At 46.8% G+C, this 20,329-nt stretch overlaps 1 protein-coding gene across 1 annotated transcript in view; it reads right to left on the bottom strand.

Moving 5' to 3' along the window:
- The window catches only part of LOC142803187 (testis-specific serine/threonine-protein kinase 6-like), a 67,354-nt gene extending 47,230 nt beyond the window's left edge, over positions 1-20,124 (bottom strand). Inside the window, exons 1-2 of the mRNA XM_075888281.1 lie at positions 19,950-20,124; positions 8,911-9,130 (exon numbers count right to left, since the gene is read on the bottom strand). Of these exons, the coding sequence (XP_075744396.1) occupies positions 8,911-9,130; positions 19,950-20,113 (384 nt within the window). The 5' untranslated portion in view covers positions 20,114-20,124. The remainder of the gene's footprint in view (positions 1-8,910; positions 9,131-19,949) is intronic.
- Positions 20,125-20,329: the final 205 nt, after the last annotated feature.

Genomic DNA, 20,329 nt, shown 5'->3' with positions numbered 1-20,329 from the left:
GTCAGCAATGGAGGTTTTTCTGCATTAGCGTTGACAGCGGCCTTGCCTCCACAGGTCGCTGACTCTAGTTTTCCCGACGCGGGCTTGGGGAACGAGACCTTGGGGAGCTTGCTGAAGGTCGGGGGCGAGGCGATCTATACCTCCCCGTTGTCGTTGCACGAGGTTGGTGTCGTTGGAAGCCACTTGAGGTTTGACTACCTCACAGGTATTCTTCAATTTTGAAGGGACGTTCACCATTTTGTGGTCGAGGTGCATTAACAGAAAAACCACGTAGTCCTGCCTGGCGGTAGTGGCACGTTCGGTAGAGATGACCAGGCTCCCCACAGTGGCAACCCAGCGGTATCCTGTCGGGAGTGCGCCAGACATCGCTCTTCCTTATTCTCCTCTCTGGCGTTGGCTGCAGTGTGCTCGGCGGCATCGGGTACTGCTTAGGTGTAGCCGCCGCGACGTCCGCACGTCCTGGAGGTCCTCGTAGTAGCACATCAGCATACGTCATTCTCGTCTCCTGTTGTAGTGGCGGCCCTGGCTGTGCGTTGCTCGAAGGATCGCGTACCACCTGCCTGACCTCCTCACGGATCACATCGACCAGAGACGAAAGCATTGGAGCGTTCTGGTCAAGACGCTGCTTCTGCAGCTCTTCTCGCACAACAGACTGCACCAGCTCGCGTAGTGCTTCCATGCCGTTTTCGAAGACTGGTGGCAACATGTCCAAGGAAGTGACGATCGCATCCCGGTTGTAAAACCTCGCTCACTGTTGTAGCGTCCTTTCCATTGTAGTCGCCTTAGAACGAAACTCGGCGACGGTGTGCGGCGGGCTTCGAATTAGTCCGGAAAAAGAGTTCTTGTTTCACGCCTCGCATCAGATGGCGCAACTTCCTGTCTTCGCTCATATTTCAATCTGCTTGGTGGAATAGGCGAGACTTGTCTTCCAGATACATGGCGACAGTTTCGTTATTTCGCTGATTTCTTGTCTGGAGCGCAGATTCAGCTCTCTCTTTGCGGTCTGTGTTCGGGAAAGCAGCGAGCAGCTCCCGTCGAAAATCATTTCACGACTGGAAGGTAGATTCGTGGTTTTCATACCACGTTCGTGCGCTATCTTTCAGTGCGAAGTAAACACTTCCAAGTTTGTGCTCTTTCCCATATCCGTTAGCCTTTGCGACGCGTTCAAAGTGTTCAAGCCAGTCCTCTGCGTCCTCGTAGCTTTCGCCGTGGAAAGGCGTTGGTAGCATTGGCTGGTTTACTACAATGTTAGCTGGAGTGACCTGAGCTGTCATGTCGGTTGCGTACCCGTTCACAGCCGTTGATGTTCCAAGAGAAGTCAATAAAGGTGAAAATTAAGCACCCTAAGCACGTAGGCATCGACTGCAGCGCTGATGAACAGGCGTCAGCTCATTGGGTCGAAATCGCTGTGGTTCTGGACTGTGCTTCATCACTTGAGAGGGGCTTGGCATCACACCCAGCACCTCCACCAGATTTGTAACGCACTTTTCAATGAACTCTTTTAGTAGACTGACGTAGGCAAGGCGAACTTGTGCCCGAAAAGAATAACACAGCCAGATTGTCTCGAGGATTCACTTCTGCCTCTTCTTCCACGTTCTTCTTTTCTTCAATCAAGGTTCGCGCGCAGCTGGGCTCGTGCATCGCAAACCATCTAGAGGGCACAAGTATTGGCTAGCGCACGTAGTTTGAAGTCACATTGTGTATGTATGTATGTATGTATGTATGTATGTATGTATGTATGTATGTATGTATGTATGTATGTATGTATGTATGTATGTATGTATGTATGTATGTATGTATGTATGTATGTATGTATGTATGTATGTATGTATGTATGTATGTATGTGTGTATGTATGTATGTATGTATGTATGTATGTATGTATGTATGTATGTATGTATGTATGTAATACATACATGACAATGACGATTACGGATTATTGCGTAATTGCTTTGAATGGGAAGGGGGCTGCAATCTTGCCGCTGGTTCCATATCAGCAACAAATGGTTGTTCTGCTCGCCACGAGATGACGCGAAAAATGACTGCGGTTGCTCTCACTCCCACCTAAATGTGCTGCCAGCAGCCGCCGGAGCGCACAGGGCACGCTCTCTCGTGTTCTCTTTCATAAAAATTGACATTGTATGCACTCAGTCCATTCGGACAATCAAGCTCGAAAACACGTTGAAGGTGTTCCCCTGAATCGATGACATTCGAGTTTGTTTAGCAATATATTATAGTCTACTGAATGAAAAGCTTTATTGATGCCTAAAGAATACGGATGATGAATTGGTTACCGTTTCATTCACGATTTGCTTAGTCTGCCGGAAACCCTATCGCAATAGCCGTACTGTGTTGTTCTCTAAAACCACAATTATTTGGAGTTAGGATGCTACATTTTGTAATGAAGTCCATCATTCGTTCGGCAACAAGCTTCTTAAGAAGAGTGCACACACACGACAAAATTTTTATGGGGCATTTTTGTGCTATCTTCTCAGGGCATTCGTCTTTTTGTACTAGTGTCACGCTCCCAATTTTAAGTTGCTTGGATACAGGCCTGTCGTGAAAGATTGGTTGAAAATAACGCCTAGAGGTACGCTGAATGCGTCCATGATATTCTTCAATATTGTTACGGAGATGAAGTAAAGTAAGAGGAAGGACAGAATCAGCTAATAGGTGCGCGAGTGTGCCAATCAGCCATTGTTATTTTTGCCTGAGATTGTTCCTCTGTAATTGTGTTTGTACAGAAGTCACCGACCCCATAACATATTGGTGGAGGCACTGGGTAACAATCAGGCAACGGAGCTCCGCAGCGGACGCCGCATCAGTTTTCCAACCATGGCCAATGCTGAGCCTTCCGCGTCAACGTTAGCGTCTCCAATGAAACGGCGTCGCAACCATACGTTTTCACGCCACTTAAGGATCCCGGTACATTCTGCGGGACCAATGGCGTCGACGTTGGCGATTGGTTGGCCATGTTCGAACGAGTGATTGAGTCGAACAGATGGGATCCCACACTTCAGTTGGCTAATGTGCTGTTTCACTTGAGAGGCATGGCGAAGGGGTGGTATGAAAACAACACAGAAGAACTCACAAGCTGGACCAATGCAAGGGAAAGATGCGAGAGGTGTTTGGCAAAACTGCCAGTCGTAAGATCACCGCAAAAAAGGAATCGGCCCGCCGTGCCCAAACCCCAAGGGAATCATTCCTCGCCTACGTTCAAGACGTGCTGGCCCTCTGCCGAAAGGCCGACAGCGACATGACAGAAGGTGACAGGGTAGGGCATGTCCTTAAAGGGATTGCCGACCACGCGTTCTATCTCCTGCTGCGCAAGAGCTGTTCCACCGTGGACGTGATCGTCAAAAAGTACCTTCAGTTTGAGTAAGTAAAATGTCGCCGCATTCTGCAAACCATCCCCGACTTCCAAACACTGCTGCGACATCGACTTGCGAAGACCAGTCCGCACCACAACCACCGTCGTCGCCGGGAGACCTGACACGCATTGTTCGTCGTGAACTGTAAGCAATGGCGCCTTCGGCGTTCAATTGGCGCAGTAACGATACCACGCCTGTTACAGTTCCTTTTGTTGAAGCCATCGTGCGCCAGGAGCTTGAAAACATCGGAGTGCATTCTGTGTGACATGTCACCGCGCCCAGAGTCAGTGAACTCCCTTTCGCGATGCCCTCCTCCAACCAACGGTTTTCTCTACGTACTCGCAACCAGGCTGAGTGGCAAACTGCAGATGACCGCCCTATATGTTTCAACTGCCACTGCGTTACACATTGCTCGTTACTGCCACAATAAATGATCTTCGGCACCTCGTGCAACGACCAATAATACCCGTTTCGGCGGTACCGCACGTACATTTTCACCCACCGAAGAGTCCCATGCCGTTGACCATTCTCGCAACACTTGGCACAGTCGCTCGCCTTCACCACGTGGGCACCAGTCTCGTTCGTCGCAAATACGTCACCCATCGTCCCGTTTGTCGCAGCCACAGCACTTCTCGTCACCCGTGGCTTTCAGCCTCATCGGCTCGGAAAACTGAGAAATGCAGCCCCTGGAGGTGGTGCTGAGTTGACGATTTCCGCAGCAAATACTCTCTTCGTTCCCACCAGACAAAGTGTAATAGACGTTGAAGTAGATGGCGTACCTGTACAAGCACTTGTACACATTGGCGCAAGCATTGCGGTGATGAGTTCAAACCCACGCACATGTTTAAAGAAAGCTCTGACCCCAGCGGATCCACAAATGCTCAGTGTGGCCGATGGCGGCGCGCCGATGGTTCTCGGTCTGTACACTGCCCCCTTAGGTATAAAGGACCACACTACTTCCGTTATTTTAGCCGTGATTGACCACTGCCCTTATGATGTTATCCTAGACCTGGACTTTTTATCAATTCATTCTGCTCTTGTCGATTGCGCTACCGGCGTCCTTCATCTAGAGCTGCCTCAGATAGTCGCTGAACGGCACATTGCCCCGCCGCACCTGTGCTCTCTTCAGGATGTACCACTGTCACCTCATGCAGCCACCTACGTCATTTTGACTGCACAGCCACAGGTTCCCGATGGTCAATATGTTCTCCTTCCTCTCGCCGACGTCCTCTTGGAGCGCAACATCGCCATTCCCCATACGCGTGTGACTGTCACTGACAACTGTACCTCGCTCCCACTTCTCAATTTCAGCTTTTGCCCTCAAGTGCTTCTTCGTGGCATGTTCTTGGCCAGCCTATCTAATGCTGACCAATTTGAAATAGCGGCTCTAACCACCGAGATTGATTTACTTCGGTCTCCTTTACCTAACAGCATCTGTTTTACACCAAATCGTTTCTCAAAGCTGATTGCATCCGACCTCAATCCTGCGCACGCCAACAACATCCATCGCTGTCTCGCGTCGTATACCGACATTTTTTAATTCGACGACAGACCTCTAGGGCAAATATCCACTGTTCAGCACCGCATAAACACTGATGAAACCAGTCCCATTCGCCGATGCCCCTATCGTGTCTCCCACACTGAGCGCAGAGTTATCCAAGCGGAAGTTGAGAAAATGCTCAACAAAGACGTCATAAAACCATGCAGTAGTCTTTGGGCCTCCCCTGTCGTCCTTGTGAAGAAAAAGGACGGTACCTGGCGCTTCTGCATTGACTATCGCCACCTCAACAAGATCACGCGAAAAGACGTACACCCGCTACCACGCACCGATGACGCGTTGGACTGCCTTCACGACACTACGTACTTCTCGTCTATTGATCTTCGGTCCGGCTACTGGCAGATTTCTGTCGTGAGATAGACCACGAGAAGACGGCCTTCATTGCACCGGATGGTTTATACCAATTTAAGGTGATGCCTTTGGCCTATGTAACGCCACTGCCAATATTGAACGAATGATGGAATCTCTCTTGCGTGGTTATAAGTGACCTACTTGTCTCTGTTACCTAGACAATGTGATAGTCTTCTCATCTTTTTTCGATAGCCACCCGTCTCCCGAGACCCGTCTCGCTGCAATTCTCGCAGTCTTCAGAACAGCTTGGCTACAAGAAAACTCCAAGAAATGTAAATTTGGCCACCATCAGATTATCATTCTGGGCCACCTTGTAAATGCCAACGGCGTCCAACCAGATCCCGAAAAGATCCGCGCCGTCCGTAGCTTTCCGGTGCCATGTTTTACATCCAACGCCCGGAACTTCATGGGCTTGTGTTCCTACTTTTGTCGTGTTGTGAAAAACTTCGCCGACGTTGCCAGGCCAATCACAGATTTGCTAAAGAAGGATACCACATTATCATGGGGCCCTGAGCAGGCGCAAGCATTCACCGCTCTCATGGGCTGCCTAACTACGCCCTCCAAACTTGCCCACTGTAATCCTTCTGGTGCCACAGAAGTTCGTACCGACGCCAGTGGTCACGGTATCGGTGCAGCTCCCGCTCAGTGGCACCATGGCAGACAAGGCGTGATAGCTTACGCCAGGCGCCTGCTTTATCTTCCTGAGAGGAATTATTCAATCATCGAGAGAAAGTGTTTGGCTTTAGTTTGGGCCGTCGCCAAGTTCCGGCCATATTTATATGCTCGCATGTTCCCCGTCGTTACGGACCACCATGACCTCTGCTGGCTGACAATTCTCTGAAGGACCCGACTGGATGTCTGGGTCGCTGGGCTCTGAAGCTCCAGGAATATTTGTTTAGCGTCAGCTACAAGTATGGCCGTTTGCACAAGGACGCAGACTGTCTTTAGAGAGTTTTAGTACTGTGTACGCTGCGTACGTGGCGGCGTTGCGTACGTAGGGACGCCACGTTCTGCGTAATGCGCATGCGCAGACCGCAACGCGCACGTATCGCATTACGTACGCAGCCGCTACGTACGCACGCATGAGATGCGTGCGTGCGTACGTATGAGGTGATCGCGCCGCTCTCGAACAAGTTCACGAAAGCGCGAGACTTCGTTTTGCAAAATGGCGGCATTGAAGGCAAGCACCGACTGGCTCTGTGGCTCAGAATATGGCCATAATCTGGCTATAACACTTGGACTGGCTCACATTCACTGTCAACAACACGTGCTTCTGTTTTGATCTACCAGATGGCGCAACACGCTTCACGCTCGTTACGTACGCGGGTACCACGGCGTACTAAAAGCAGATTAGTGGCTAACGACGCCACGTACCGCAAGGCGCTTGCGTGATGCGTACGTAGCACCATTCCGCAGTACTAAAACTCTCTTTTTTTGTCATCCGGTGGAGCCTCCTGATCCCGCGGCGACTGACCTGGAGAGAAGCGTGATGGCGTTGACTGATATTAGTGATATGCGCATTGAACAACGACGGGATGAGTCAGTGCGCACTATTATCGACGCAGTCCAGTCTGACAGCCATGACGCTGAATCCCTTATGTTCGTGCTGCATGACGGCATCCTCTACTGCCACCACGTCAACACTGAAGGCCCTGAGTTTCTGCTTGTCATGCCTCGTCATCTATGGCCTGTCATACTTGAACAACTTCACGACGCACCAGCAGCGGCACACCTCGGTGTTTCCCGCACATACGACCACGTGCGACGTTGGGTTTTTCTGGCCAGGACTGTACCACAGCGTGCGTCGACATATCGCCACTTGCGAACTCTGCCAGCGCCAGAAAAGACCTTCTTTGCTGCCAGCTGGACATCTTCACCCAATCGAAGTCCCCTCTACCATTTTATCACGTGGGACTCGACCTTCTTAACCATTTTTCGACGACGACACCGGAAAATAAATTGCCGTCGCCGCAGATTATGCGACCCGTTACGCAATAACGAAGGCCATGGAAACCAGTCGCGCCACTGACGTCGCAAATTTTCTTCTTCATGACATCCTCTTATACCACGGTGCACCCCGACAGCTGCTTACAGACCGCGGCTGCTCTTCCTTGTCCAAAGTTGTCGGCGACCTCCTTCGATCGTGGGCTACAGCGCATAAGCTATCTACCGCCTACCACCCACTAACTAATGGCCTAACTGAACGTCTTAACCGCACGCTCACAGAGATGCTTTCGATGTACGTCTCCGGAAATCATCGTGACCGGGACACCACGTTGGCCTATGTGACTTTCGCATATAATTCATCTCAACATACCACCCCGGGATTCTCACCTTTTTATGTTTTGTATGGTTGCGACCCTATATTGCCATTTGAAACCACCTTACCTCTCAAGCCATCTGCTTCCGAGTATGCTCGCGAAGCAATTGATCGGGCTCACATGGCTCCTTAAGTTGCCCAATCTCATTTCACCAGGTCACATGATATGCAGAAAGCGCGCTACGCCCACCGGCATTGTAATATAACGTTTGCCCCAGGTGACCGTGTGCTCCTCTGGTCACCGTGTCGCCGTGTAGGTCACTCGAAAAAAACGTTTGTGCTGATACGCAGGACGCTACCTAGTCTTACGTCAAGTTAGCGACGTCAACTACGAGATAGCGCCATTGCACTCCATTACATCACCAAGTTCGTCACTTGTTGACATTGTCCATGTTTCGCGCATGAAACCCTACTTCTGTCGCACTTCCCCGGACTCGCGCCAAGACGGTGCTACAACGCCCGGGGGTCCTGTTACGGAGACGAAGTAAAGGAAGAGGAAGGACAGAATCAGCTGACAGGCATGCGAGTGTGCCAATCAGCCATTGTGATTCTTGCCTGAGGTTTCTCCTCTGTCATTGCGTTTGTACAGAAGTCACCGACCTCGTAAGAACATTTAAACTAGCCCATAGCTTCATGCCCTTGTGCGATTTGGTTAAAGTCTACTGTTAGATGTTTCTCTTCATCATCAGCTTCACAGAATCAGCAGAGGACAAGCAACCGCATGCCTACAAAAATGGTTTTGGAATAAACACCGAATATTCTTTGGTCCACAACTGACGTGGTCCTTTCTTTGACTATACGGCAGCTCTGCTGGCTAACGGTATTACAATAGTGATCAGGATGGGACAGGGTTGACTTTCCGCTGGCTTCTTGTCTTGCTGCTAAAAATGACGGCTGCGGGGGCGTCACTGGAATGACGAATGTGGGAAATATTGTTCATGAAAGGATGGCAGCTAGTGGTATTGTTCACTATTGTAGACTCTCGAGTATATGATGTACGGAGGAGCCTGTTATACCATATTCCCCAGCTAACAAAACGTATGACGAAATATCGACCCTTTTGAAAAGTCGTTACCGTCCTCAAAAGGTCATGGTAGCTGAAAGATGCTGATTTACCCGAAGGGTGAAGTTAGAACTAGAGACTGCGGCAAAGTTCATGTTGCAGCGTCGGCAGTTAGCTAGAAGTTGAGAGTTCAGCTAGTTTTTCAACGAAGCGCTTAGACACAGGCTGGTTGCCACAAAAAAAGTTTGTTCATAAATCTTTGGTTAAAAGAAATCAGGGGCGCATGTCGGTGCTGCATTTGACAATACCAAAATTTTGTCCAGGAGATCTCCTCCAGTGGCCAATTCCATAATGATGAATACTTTCGACGGAAGATCAATTATTTCGTTGACGCAGGTAATGTGCGGATGTCGAATGGCAGCGACTATCCTGAGCTCACGTGGCAGGAATTTCGCCCGGTAGACCGCTGATGTCAGTTCCTTCGACACTATCTTGCACGCGTAAGCCAGACCACTTTTGTACACCAACCTGGAAAGAACAGAAACTGAAGGTAAATGTTGTGAAAAGCTGCAGGAATACTGATATTTGTCGTCCAATGTCGATTTGCAATGTAAACAGCTGCTCTCAAAAGGATACTGTGTCGAAGCCTGCTAATTTTTAAAAAGAATGCTCCAAATAAATTTTCAGCGCAAGGTTACAATAAAAGGAGTCGTCTTGTATAAATATTTATAGCGAACGGTCTTCCTTTTTTATTTTTTATTTATTTTATACTACAGACTCAAAGTCTAAGCAGGGTGGTAATACATATACAAGTATAAATACAATATTTGCGAAACGAAATGATAAAGGGCAAAGAAGGCTGTCTGATGGGGTAATTCCTTCATCACATACATTAGTAAGACAGTTCCATTCACATATAGTTCTTGGAAAGTACAAATACTTCGGTACGTCTGTGCGAGCAAAATATGGGATCAAGGCCCTTGGGTGGTGGTGTCGGGTCGGCTGGCTAATACGGAATGTCAAATACGGGGATGGGTCTAGAGCTATTTTTTGTTCAAAAGTTGATCAAGGAATTTTAGTTTACCTTTGTCTTCACGTCTGCAGTAAGAGAATGTTGTTGGCTGGCTATAAATCTGAGGGTGAGTCTAAGTTGGAGTACTTGTTGAATATAAATCTAGCAGCTTTTCTTTTGATACTCTCAAGAGTGTATATATTACGTTTTATATAAGGGTCCCATACTATGCTCGCGTACTGTATTTTCGGTTGCACAAGGGCAGGGTAACAAATTTATTATTCGTGGGAGCACATCAAAGTTTACTGTCAGAGGCCACATTCAGAGGCCACACGATTGGAAGAATTATCAATTCATTACGGCAATATTTACACGTAAAGTATCACGCGCGAAAGAGAAATAGGATAGAATCACTACATATTCAAATGAAAAATATTCGATCACTATTCCATTTTTTGCGTTGCACAAAGAAAGCTCCAACGCCTGCAAATGTGGACTCAGTGAATTTCACCTCACGACAGTGAGAGGAAACACTAAATCAATTAACTCAAGGTTTAAGAAATAGATTCACAACACGTCTTGAAACATCGGGTCATACACCAGCCATTTGATAGCACACATCAGTATGGATATCTGAATTAGATCAAGCTATTTCAGGGTTGGCAAACCCCGCCCCGGGGCCTGATAGAACTACGAACTCAATGCTAAAAATAATTTAACAGAAAATCCCCAAGGATTCGTTAAGCCTAATAAACAACTTTCCTAAGAAGGCATGGATAAATGATGAGTGGAAGATTGCTAAAATCATTCCGCTGCTTCAAAAACAGGGGGCTGGATACATTATCGACCATATAAGACCAATAGCATCAACATCGAATCTAGGGAAAGTAAGAAAAGGTTCTTCATGGTCGCATAATAACTTTGGTAATTACGAACAGCTGTTGAGCCCCAGCCAAATTGGCTTTAGATCTCGGCATTCATCATGGAAAGCGAGCGTAGCACTCGAAATTCGGGTTCAGATTTCCCGATAAGAAAAACAGTACACTGTTTTAGTTACCTTCATCACCACCACCACCACCACTACCGCCACCACCACCACCACCACCACCACCACCACCACCACCACCACCACCACCACCACCATCATCATCATCATCATCATCATCATCATCAGCATCATCATCAACATCATCATCATCATCATCATCATCATCATCATCATCGTCATCATCATCATCATCATCATCAGCCTGACTACGTCCACTGCAGGACAAAGGCCTCTCCCACGTTTAGTCAGTTTACCCGGTCCTGTGCTTGCTGCTGCCAATTTATACCCGCACACCTCTTAATCTCATCTGCCCACCTAACCTTCTGTCTCCCCCTCACCCACTTGCCTTCTCTGAAAATCTAGTTAGTTACCTTTAATGACCAGCGGTTATCCTGTATACGCACTACATGCATGGCCCATGTCCATTTCCTCTTCTTGATTTCAGCTATGATCTCCTTAACCCCAGTTTATTCCCTAATCCATTCTGCTCTCTTCTTGTCTCTTAAGGTGACACCTACCACTTTTTTTCCATTGCTCGCTGCGTCATTCTCAATTTAGGCTGAACCCTCTTTGTAAGTCTCCAGGTTTCAGCTCCGTAGCTAAGTACCGGCAAATACAGCTGTTATGTACTTTCCTCTTGAGGGATAGTGGATATCTACCTGTCATAATTTGAGAGTGCTTGCCAAATGTGCGCCACCACATTCTTATTCTTCTAGTTACTTCAATCTCGTGGTTCCGCTCTGCGGTTATTACTTACCTAAGTAGGCATAGTCTTCTACAACTTGAAGTCCACGATTACCTATCTCAAAGCGTTGCTCTCTTCCGAGGTTATTGTACATTACTTTCGTTTTTTGCAGATTATTTTAAGGCCCACCTTTCTGCTCTCTTTGTATAACTCCGTAATCATGAGTTGCAGTTCGTCCCCTGAGTTACTCAGCAATACAATGTCATCGGCAAAGTGCAGGTTACTAAGGTACTCTATATTAACGCTTATCCCTAACTGTTCCCATCCTACGCTTCTGAAAACCTCCTGTAAGCACGCGGTAAATAGCATTGAGGAGATTGTGTCCCCCTGCCTTACGCCCTTCTTGATTGGTATTCTGTTGCTTTCTTTATGAAGCACTATAATAGCAGTTGATCCCCTGTGCATTTCTTCCAGGATGTTTATATACACTTTTGTGACGCCTTGGTTCTGCAGTGTCTACATGACGGCTGATATTTGTACTGAATCAAACGCCTTCTCGTCATCTATGAAGGCTATGTATTGTGGTTGGTTTTATTCTGAGCATTTCTTCATTACCTGATTGATAGTATGAATGTGGTTGATTGTTGAGTAGCCTGTTCGAAATGCTGCTTGTTCCTTTGGTTGATTGAATTTTAATGTTTTCTTTACTCCGTTAGCAAATTCCTTTGTAAATAGCTTGTATACTACAGAGAGCTAGCTGATCGGCCTGTAGTTCTTCAAGTTCTTGTCAACTCCTTTTTTATGTATTAAGATGATGTTAGCGTTTTTCCAAGACTATGGTACTTTTCCCGTCAGGACACACCTCGTAAACAGGGTGGCCAGTTTTTATAACACAATCTCTCCTCCATCTTTCAGCAGATCTATTGTTACCTGATCCTCACCAGCAGCTTTGCCTCTTTACATGCTCTTCAAAGCTTTTCTGATATAGTATTAAGCCCGTGGTTATCCCGGCTACTGTACAGATCTCTGTACAAGTCCTCCGCCAGTTTAACTATCCTATCCATATTAGTAGGTATTTTGCCTTCTTTGTCCCATAGTTCCTACATCCGATTTTTGTCTATCCCAAGTTTCCTCTTTACTGCTTTGACGCTTCCTCCGTTTTTCAAAGCGTGTTCAATTCTTTCAATGTTATACCTTCTTACATCGCATACCTTACGCCAATTAATCAACTTTGAAAGCTCTGCCAGTTCTATTTTGTCTGTTGTACTTGAGACTTTCATAATTTGACGCTTCTTAATGACATTCTTCGTTTCCTGTGAAAGCTTGCCAATTTCCTGTCTAACTACCCTGCCTCCAACTTCCACAGCACACTCCGTAATGATACTCGTCAGATTATCATTCATTGTATCTACGCTAAGGTTGGTTTCCTCACTAAAAGCCGAGTACCTGTTCTGAAGCGACACTCTGAATACCTGTACTTCTCCCCTCAGTGCTAGCTCATTGATTGGCTTCCTGCGTATTAGTTTCTGTCGTTCCTTCTTCAAGTCTAGGCGAATTCGAGACCGTACCATTCAATGGTCACTGCATCGTACCTTGCCAACCACTTCCACATCCTCCACGATGTCTGGGTCTCGCTCACTATAAAGTCTATTTTGTTTTTATTTTCGCAATTAGGGCTTCTCCATGTCCACTTGCGGACACCTTAGTTACCTTAGACGTCTGTAAAGCATGCGATAGGGCCGAACGCTTAGTGTTAATAAATTGTTTATGGTGCCATGGACTGACTTCTTATGTTGTAACATAAGTGACAGAATTTTTAAAAGAAAGGGGGTGTTACTGCTTTAAGGATGGCTTCCCGCATGTACAAGCAGAAGCGAGGCATGTACCAGGGATCAGTATTTTCACCAGCACTATTTAACATCTTCAGGTACCTATTCGATCAGGGGTGCAGCCTTACGTTTATGCGGACGACATTGCTTTTTTGCTATGGCTGCTGACATACATCGTCTTCACGAAACCTTGAAGTCATACTTGAGTGAACTCAAGAAGTGGCTAGATGATTTACAGCGAAGTCTTCATACCAATAAGTGTGCTATTCTAGCTTTTCGCGTTAACAATCTGGTGAGAATACCTTTGATTTATAGAATGCGTGACAGGCTGCATTTGCAGGCCGCATATCCCGCAAATGAATTGATTATATACCTCGGAGTAATATATAATGAACAACTAAACTGGCAACCTCATATTGAATATATCACAACGAAAGGAGCATGGGCAATGGGTGTATTGTAGAGGCTGAGCAGCTGCAGATTGGGTAGTACCTTTGGTGGTCTACAAAATATACGTACGACCTGCATTACAATTCGGCTCTATTCATTTTTCCAGTGAACCAGCATACCAGCTGCGGCCACTTGTCCTATAGAGCGAGGGGCTTAATGGTTGTGCTTAGGCGTTGCAAAATATGTGGCGAAGGCAGTATTATACCTGAACGTGAGAACACCACATCTGTTAAGCCTATTAAACCTACTTACTGTGCAGAGTTTCTTATGGTTATACGAAAAACTGTGTAATCATACCTAAACAATTTCCATCTCCAATCCCGATTCATTTTTTTCGAGCACTGGCCTAGATTCCTCAAGCCACAAATCATATTTCTAAAATATTACTCGATTCCCTAAATGAGAAATTCGCGATGTGCGTCCTTTAATCATACGACCGAATTTTACAGACATCGTATACTACAATATTTTCCCAAACAGCGCGAAACTATTACCTCACAAACATTTCAATGGGCTTTTACAAGAGCATCTTAATATTCTGCCAACAAACGTGGTCATTGCAACAAATGCATCGCAAACTGAGGAAAAGCTGGAATATGGATATTCTGCCCTTAACGGGACTGGCCTTTTTATTTACGACTACAACATTTTATCCCAGTTTTTATAGCTGAAATAATGGCCATATTATTCGCTCTCCAAACGTTATCCAGCTTAAATACAGTAGTGGCAATTATCCCTGACTAATTATCTGTGTGTTCTTCTCTCTCTGCATCTGATGAAATGCCTCATCTAAAGATTTTCAGAATAATAGTGCCCGCGCACTTCAACGTCTCCACTTAATTTGGGTACCAGGGCACAAGGGTTTTTTTGGTTTTTCTTTGGACGAAAGCGCCTATTGTTTAGCAAAGGCAGCGCTATTGGTGCCAATCATTCCAGTTTTCCCACTGACAGCGTACATTACATATTGCACGATTCCTCACCTAAAACAAAACAAAAAAAATACTTATCAGACACTGTCTTCACGGCTTCTCCACAACATAAGCACCTATTATTTCCCAGGAACAGTCAGTTATCGCGGTCGAGAATAATGGAAGTGCCGATAACCAAACTTCGCTGCCGGGTTACCTCTCTCAACGTTTACCTGCATTGAGCAAGTCAAGCGCTTTCTCCTCTGTGCCCTTTTTGTAAGGAGGAGGAGGAAAGAAATAGTCATTACTTTATATTCAGTCGCTGGTATACGTTATTGAGAAGAATATTAATAGCACCGCCTCTTCGAAACTTGGGTCTGGAAATAATCAAATCAGTTGTTCTACCAATTGGCGCCTCTACTCCAAGCTACAGGCACAGGAATGTTAACTACGTCATGGAGGAATTTATCAGTCTTACATAAAAATGTTGCGCCTAATTCTTCATCCTTTTATTCATTCTAATATTATTATTGAGTAATTAAATTTGTCGCATTACCTATTCTTATAGCTTATACGAGTAGAATTGTGAAGAAACATAAAAAATGCACCAAACACTCGGCCAACCTCCTGCATTGGGTGAAAGCCGTGAGAAGAGGAGAAGAAGCATACCCGCTGCAAGGGTGATGTCTCTGTCTCGTTTATTCATTGCAAAGGCGCAGTCGTCAAAAACGAAGCCTTGAGAAAGCCGCCACCTATGCTTGTTCAGTGCATCCTGGGCGTTCCGGATGTGCCTGCCAAGGAAAACTATTCACGCTTTCTCGGCCATCAAACCAGCTGGTCTGCCACCGCGCCAAGCACAGCTAGAGGATGGCGTCTAGGCCTACTCGGTGGCTAAATTTTTCTTCGTCGGCACCGCAGCACCAGTTCCCGCCAAGGCACAACACAGAGTTTTCTCGTCTGGGAACGCAGTTAACGCTCCCATGTACGCGGATCTCGTCAACAGGAATTTAGCACCCCACCAGCCTTCCACAAGCGTCGTCCACATGCCCCAGGTTATGGGTTGCGCAGGCATGAAATGCGGAGTCGGTGTTTGCTTCGGAGATGCTGAACCTAGCATGCAAACCACAAGCTGGCCGCTGCAGAAAGCACCGTAGTGTCGCTGCACCGTGCGTGAGCACGCTTCAACTTTAGTAAGGGTAAAATCGAACTTCATAAGTGAAGTGGAAACGAAAACACCAGAGTGGCTGGAAAACCACGATCGCGCACGTCAAAGATGTTCACATTTGTTCGTCCTCATCCCGCCACTGCTGCCGTCCTTACATCTTGCCTGTTTTTCTCAGAAATGTGCGTTCCTGATTTTAGTTATTTACGCAAAGTACTGATAACAAACATATCGCACCATTTCTAACGTTGTTTCGAGCGATACGCTAGCAGAAACGACTTGAACGCACCGGCAGCAGCGGCGGCGAATTCGACGAGCTGTACATAAAAGCGAGGCGCATTGGGGCATGCCAACGCCCTGCTGCTGCTCCGTATAATTTCAGTTTTTGGGAATCATAATACAAACCAGGCTCACGATGAACTAGTTCTCCTTGAGGCCGACAAGCTTCTTCGTGCTGCTTGGGAAGTTGGTGATTTGAGCCGATGTGAGCCACCACCAACGCCTTTGCTGCCTTGTCGGATCTGCAGCCGGCTGGTTAGGTCACGTGGTTTGATCTAGCGCAGCCTTAGCCGTGAGGTGGAAACGGGATCTGTTTTCGTGTGGCGGTAAAATCAGTCTCGGACCGATTCTTGCGCGCCGGCCATGCGGCGTGGTTTTCGGGTTAACTGGTCAGCAAAACGAGCCAGTTTCCGGAGAGTTTCACCACTTTCACTCCCTTCGAGGCCAAGTGCGAACGCACCAAAAGCGAAGCGCAGCCGGGCGAAATCGAGAGCCAGGAAAGAGCCGCACACAGCGGTGTTACCTGATTTCGCCTCGAACCTTGCTTTACGGATGCATCTCCCCGGAAATTTCATTTCTGAATTGACCTTCATATTTACATTCATATTTGAAGTATCACAAAATATATCCTGACGCTTAATAAGTAGCCTAACCTCACGAACTGTTTGCAAAATACTTTTGCCAGCTACCTCATTGCAATTTGCAAACTTTAAATAAGCATTTTGCGGTGTCGGTGCTAATTTGTTTGACCACTTGAAAGCAGATTAAGGCATTTTTCGATTTTATTTAAAGAAAAGTCTAATTTAGCCTTTTTTACCGTGTCCTCAATGACACGAATGACATTGTTTGGTTAGCATCGAGGCGAGTACAACGGTTATCTGATGAGAACAAAATTGCTGGTATACCGTGCTTTTAGGCTCTTTAAGCAGTGGGTCGTGTATCGCCAATGTATGTAGTAGTAGTAGTAGTAGTAGTAGTAGGTAGCCACCTCTCGTTAAATCCGCTGGATGGCGTTACGTCCATTGGTGGTGGTACTTGATTGATTGATTCATTTGTGGGGTTTAACGTCCCAAAACCACCATATGATTACGAGAGACGCCGTAGTGGAGGGCTCCGGAAATTTCGACCACCTGGGGTTCTTGTATGTGATAAATATATGATGAAAATGAAACAGGGTGTTGAACCAGCAGGAGTTCGGCGAATGAAAGCTTTATTGAGCGCAAGGGCTAACTGAACGCAAGCCTGCGATCACAGCAAGTCTTCTACCTTTTTTATATTTGAGCTCCATGCCCACTGCCCTCGTTACAATCACCCCCGGGCGACGAGGGAGCCATCCTGGTGACCTAAGGACAGGTGTACACAGAAGGGTCATGGTATGGCTTAAGCCGAGAAATGTGTACAATTTCTTGGCCCCGACGGCGCTTGTCCGGAGATGCATTCAGCGGCTCGATTAGGTAGTTGACAGGGGATGTTTGGCGTATAACTCGATAAGGGCCAAGGTACCTGGGCGAAAGATTGTGGGAGAGTCCTGGAGGAGTAGAAGGAATCCATAACCACACCAGTGAGTTCGGTGCAAAGCTCATAGGCGTGGCTGATGCGTCGTGGCGATGTTTTTGGTGCGTCTGGTCATGTGACGTGAACGCACGAGCAAGCTTCCGACATTCTTCAGTGTGTGCTGCTGCTCGAGAAACGGTAGTCATCTCTGAAGGGTCCGGTCGATAAGGAAGAATAGTATCCATTGTTGATGATGGCTCGCGTCCATAAAGAAGAAAGAAAGGCGAAAATCCAGTGGTGCTTTGCGTTGCAGTGTTGTAAGCATATGTCACAAAAGGCAGTATGCTATCCCAATTTGACTGGTCGGATGAAGCGTACTTGGCCAGCATATCCCCAAGTGTACGATTAAAACGCTCTGTCATCCCATTAGTTTGCGGATGATAGGCTGTGGTAGTGCGGTGTATGATGCGACACTCGCTCAACAACGCTTTGATAGCATCGGAGAGAAAAACGCGGCCGCGGTCACTTAGTAACTCTCGAGGTTCTCCATGCCTTAAAACCAGGTTTTGCATTATAAAACACGCAACGTCTTTTGCGGTAGCAGAAGGTAACGCAGCTGTTTCAGCGTACCGCGTTAGGTGGTCGATAGCGACAATGACCCAGCGGTTGCTACTCGAAGTATAGGGAAGCGGACCGTAAAGGTCGATTCCGACACGATCGAAAACTCGTGCTGGAAATGGCAACGGCTGCAAGGGACCTGTGGCATGCTGAGTGGGCATTTTGCGTCGCTGGCACGTAAGGCAAGACCTTACGTAACGGCGAACGAAACGGTACATACCGCGCCGGTAGTACCGCAGCTGCAAGCGAGTGTATGTTTTTAACACACCAGCGTGGCCACATTGCGGATCATCGTGAAACGTGGCACAGATGGCAGAGCGCAGATGTCGGGGAATGACGAGCAACCACTTACGACCCATCGAACTTTAGTTTCGGCGGTAAGGCAGGTTATCCCGAATAGCGAAGTGTCCTGCTTGACGGCGAAGCGTCCTGGAAACTGGAGCGGGCGTCCGGTTTGAGAGCAAGTCCAAAAGAGAAGAAATCCAAGCATCTTTGCGTTGCTCGGAAGGCATGTCCGAAATGCTGATGGCCAAGGCAGCACTGGTGAAGATAGGCGAGCCGACAGGCTCTGAAGCCATCTATCTGATGATAGATGGCGGTACTTGGAGTGTTCACCAGATGGAAGAACGGGCGGGTGGACAGACAAACGGACGGACGGACGGACGGACAGGCAGACAGACAGACAGACAGACAGACAGACAGACAAATGAGCAGTCGGACAGACAGGCAGACGGACGGACGGACAGATGGATGGATGGACAGAAGAGCCAGCAGACGGATGGACGGATGAATGGACAGAGAGACAGACACACAGACAGACGGATGGACGCACAGATGGGCAGAAGGACGAAATCGTGGATGGACGGTCGGATGGACAGAAGCACAGACGACCAGACGGTCGCACAGACGGACACATGAACGCTTTGCCCAACTCATCATCATTCACTCCGTAGATGAGGTGCGATTTTTCTTGTTCTAATAGAAGACACCCTCAAGTTGCTGTTTTTTTTCGGTGATTGACTATTTGGCCACTATATCGATCTAGAAAGACGAAGGATACTATTGAATGTCTTCATAAATACGATGTTTTAGGGGAGAAAATCTTAAAGCAAGGGGTCTGTCCTTTTTCGGTGACCGGTTCGAAACCAGATGCCTTTGCAAACTGCCCACTACGTCATCCTTGCAAACATCTCACAACGCCTCATCACCGGACCAATACTTCATCGATTATGAATAACTTTTTCACAAAAACAAGAACAAAATAAAAGTAGATTTGTATAATATACGCAAGACCTTACGTCTTTATGATGATGTAATAGACTGACTTTCACCGGGAGCCAGTGACGTTTGATGACGTATGTATTGACATTGTGCAGCTGCATTTGCGAATGGCTGTGATTAACTCGAAATGAAAGTTGGTTTGTATAATACACTCACAGTCTTACATCCTTCTAATGATGTAATTAGCTTACTTTAACAGAAGAGTTGCGGTTTAACGATAATCTACCCCTCTCGAGTTTCGCCCTTTTGTCATCATTCATTCGGTGGATATGGCGTGATTTTTTATCTACCTTTCTTAATCATTCATGCCTGCACAAGCCATACAAAGGGCCGTTCCCTAAAACAAATTAATCAACAAAGTCCTACGTCAGTTCTGTGTAATGAAGACCACACACGGCGGCTCATGGTTGCCTGTCGCAGAAAAAAAATTCGCGAAACCATTTACGGTACCACAGACGTGAAACGGCAACATAGTCGTTAGCGTACATGTACTGCATATGTAAATATGTGATTGCTTTTTGAATTCGGTTATTATTACTAGACATTAGGTAACCGATTCAGAATAAAGAATGATGCCTTACTTCACAGTGGAGTATGATCCTGATCCCAATGTGCTGCCTACAACGTATCCGTGCTGCTCCAGTAGCTCCCTCGATTTTTCTGCTTCATCCGGCTTTTCTTCTTGGATCTCTTCCGGCTGCTCGGTGCTTTTATATGGTTTCTTCTTATCGTTAGTGCTTTCCATCCTCGCTGTTGTTGTTAATATTGCCTTAAAAAACTGGGTAATACCCACAAGGGCCAAAATTCAGTTTAGAAAAAAAAGCTGGAACACGGAAAGCAAAGCAACAGTACCAAACACTACATAATATTAAGAATGCAAAAAAATAGACATAATGTAAGTAAATATTACTAGAGTTTTATTCCAAGAAAATAAATGACGCTAGGAATAGTTTCTGTGGTC

This window comes from Rhipicephalus microplus, chromosome 3, assembly GCF_043290135.1.
Source record: "Rhipicephalus microplus isolate Deutch F79 chromosome 3, USDA_Rmic, whole genome shotgun sequence".
Taxonomy (NCBI): Eukaryota; Metazoa; Arthropoda; class Arachnida; order Ixodida; family Ixodidae; genus Rhipicephalus; species Rhipicephalus microplus.
This window is presented reverse-complemented; position numbering and strand designations above follow the sequence as displayed.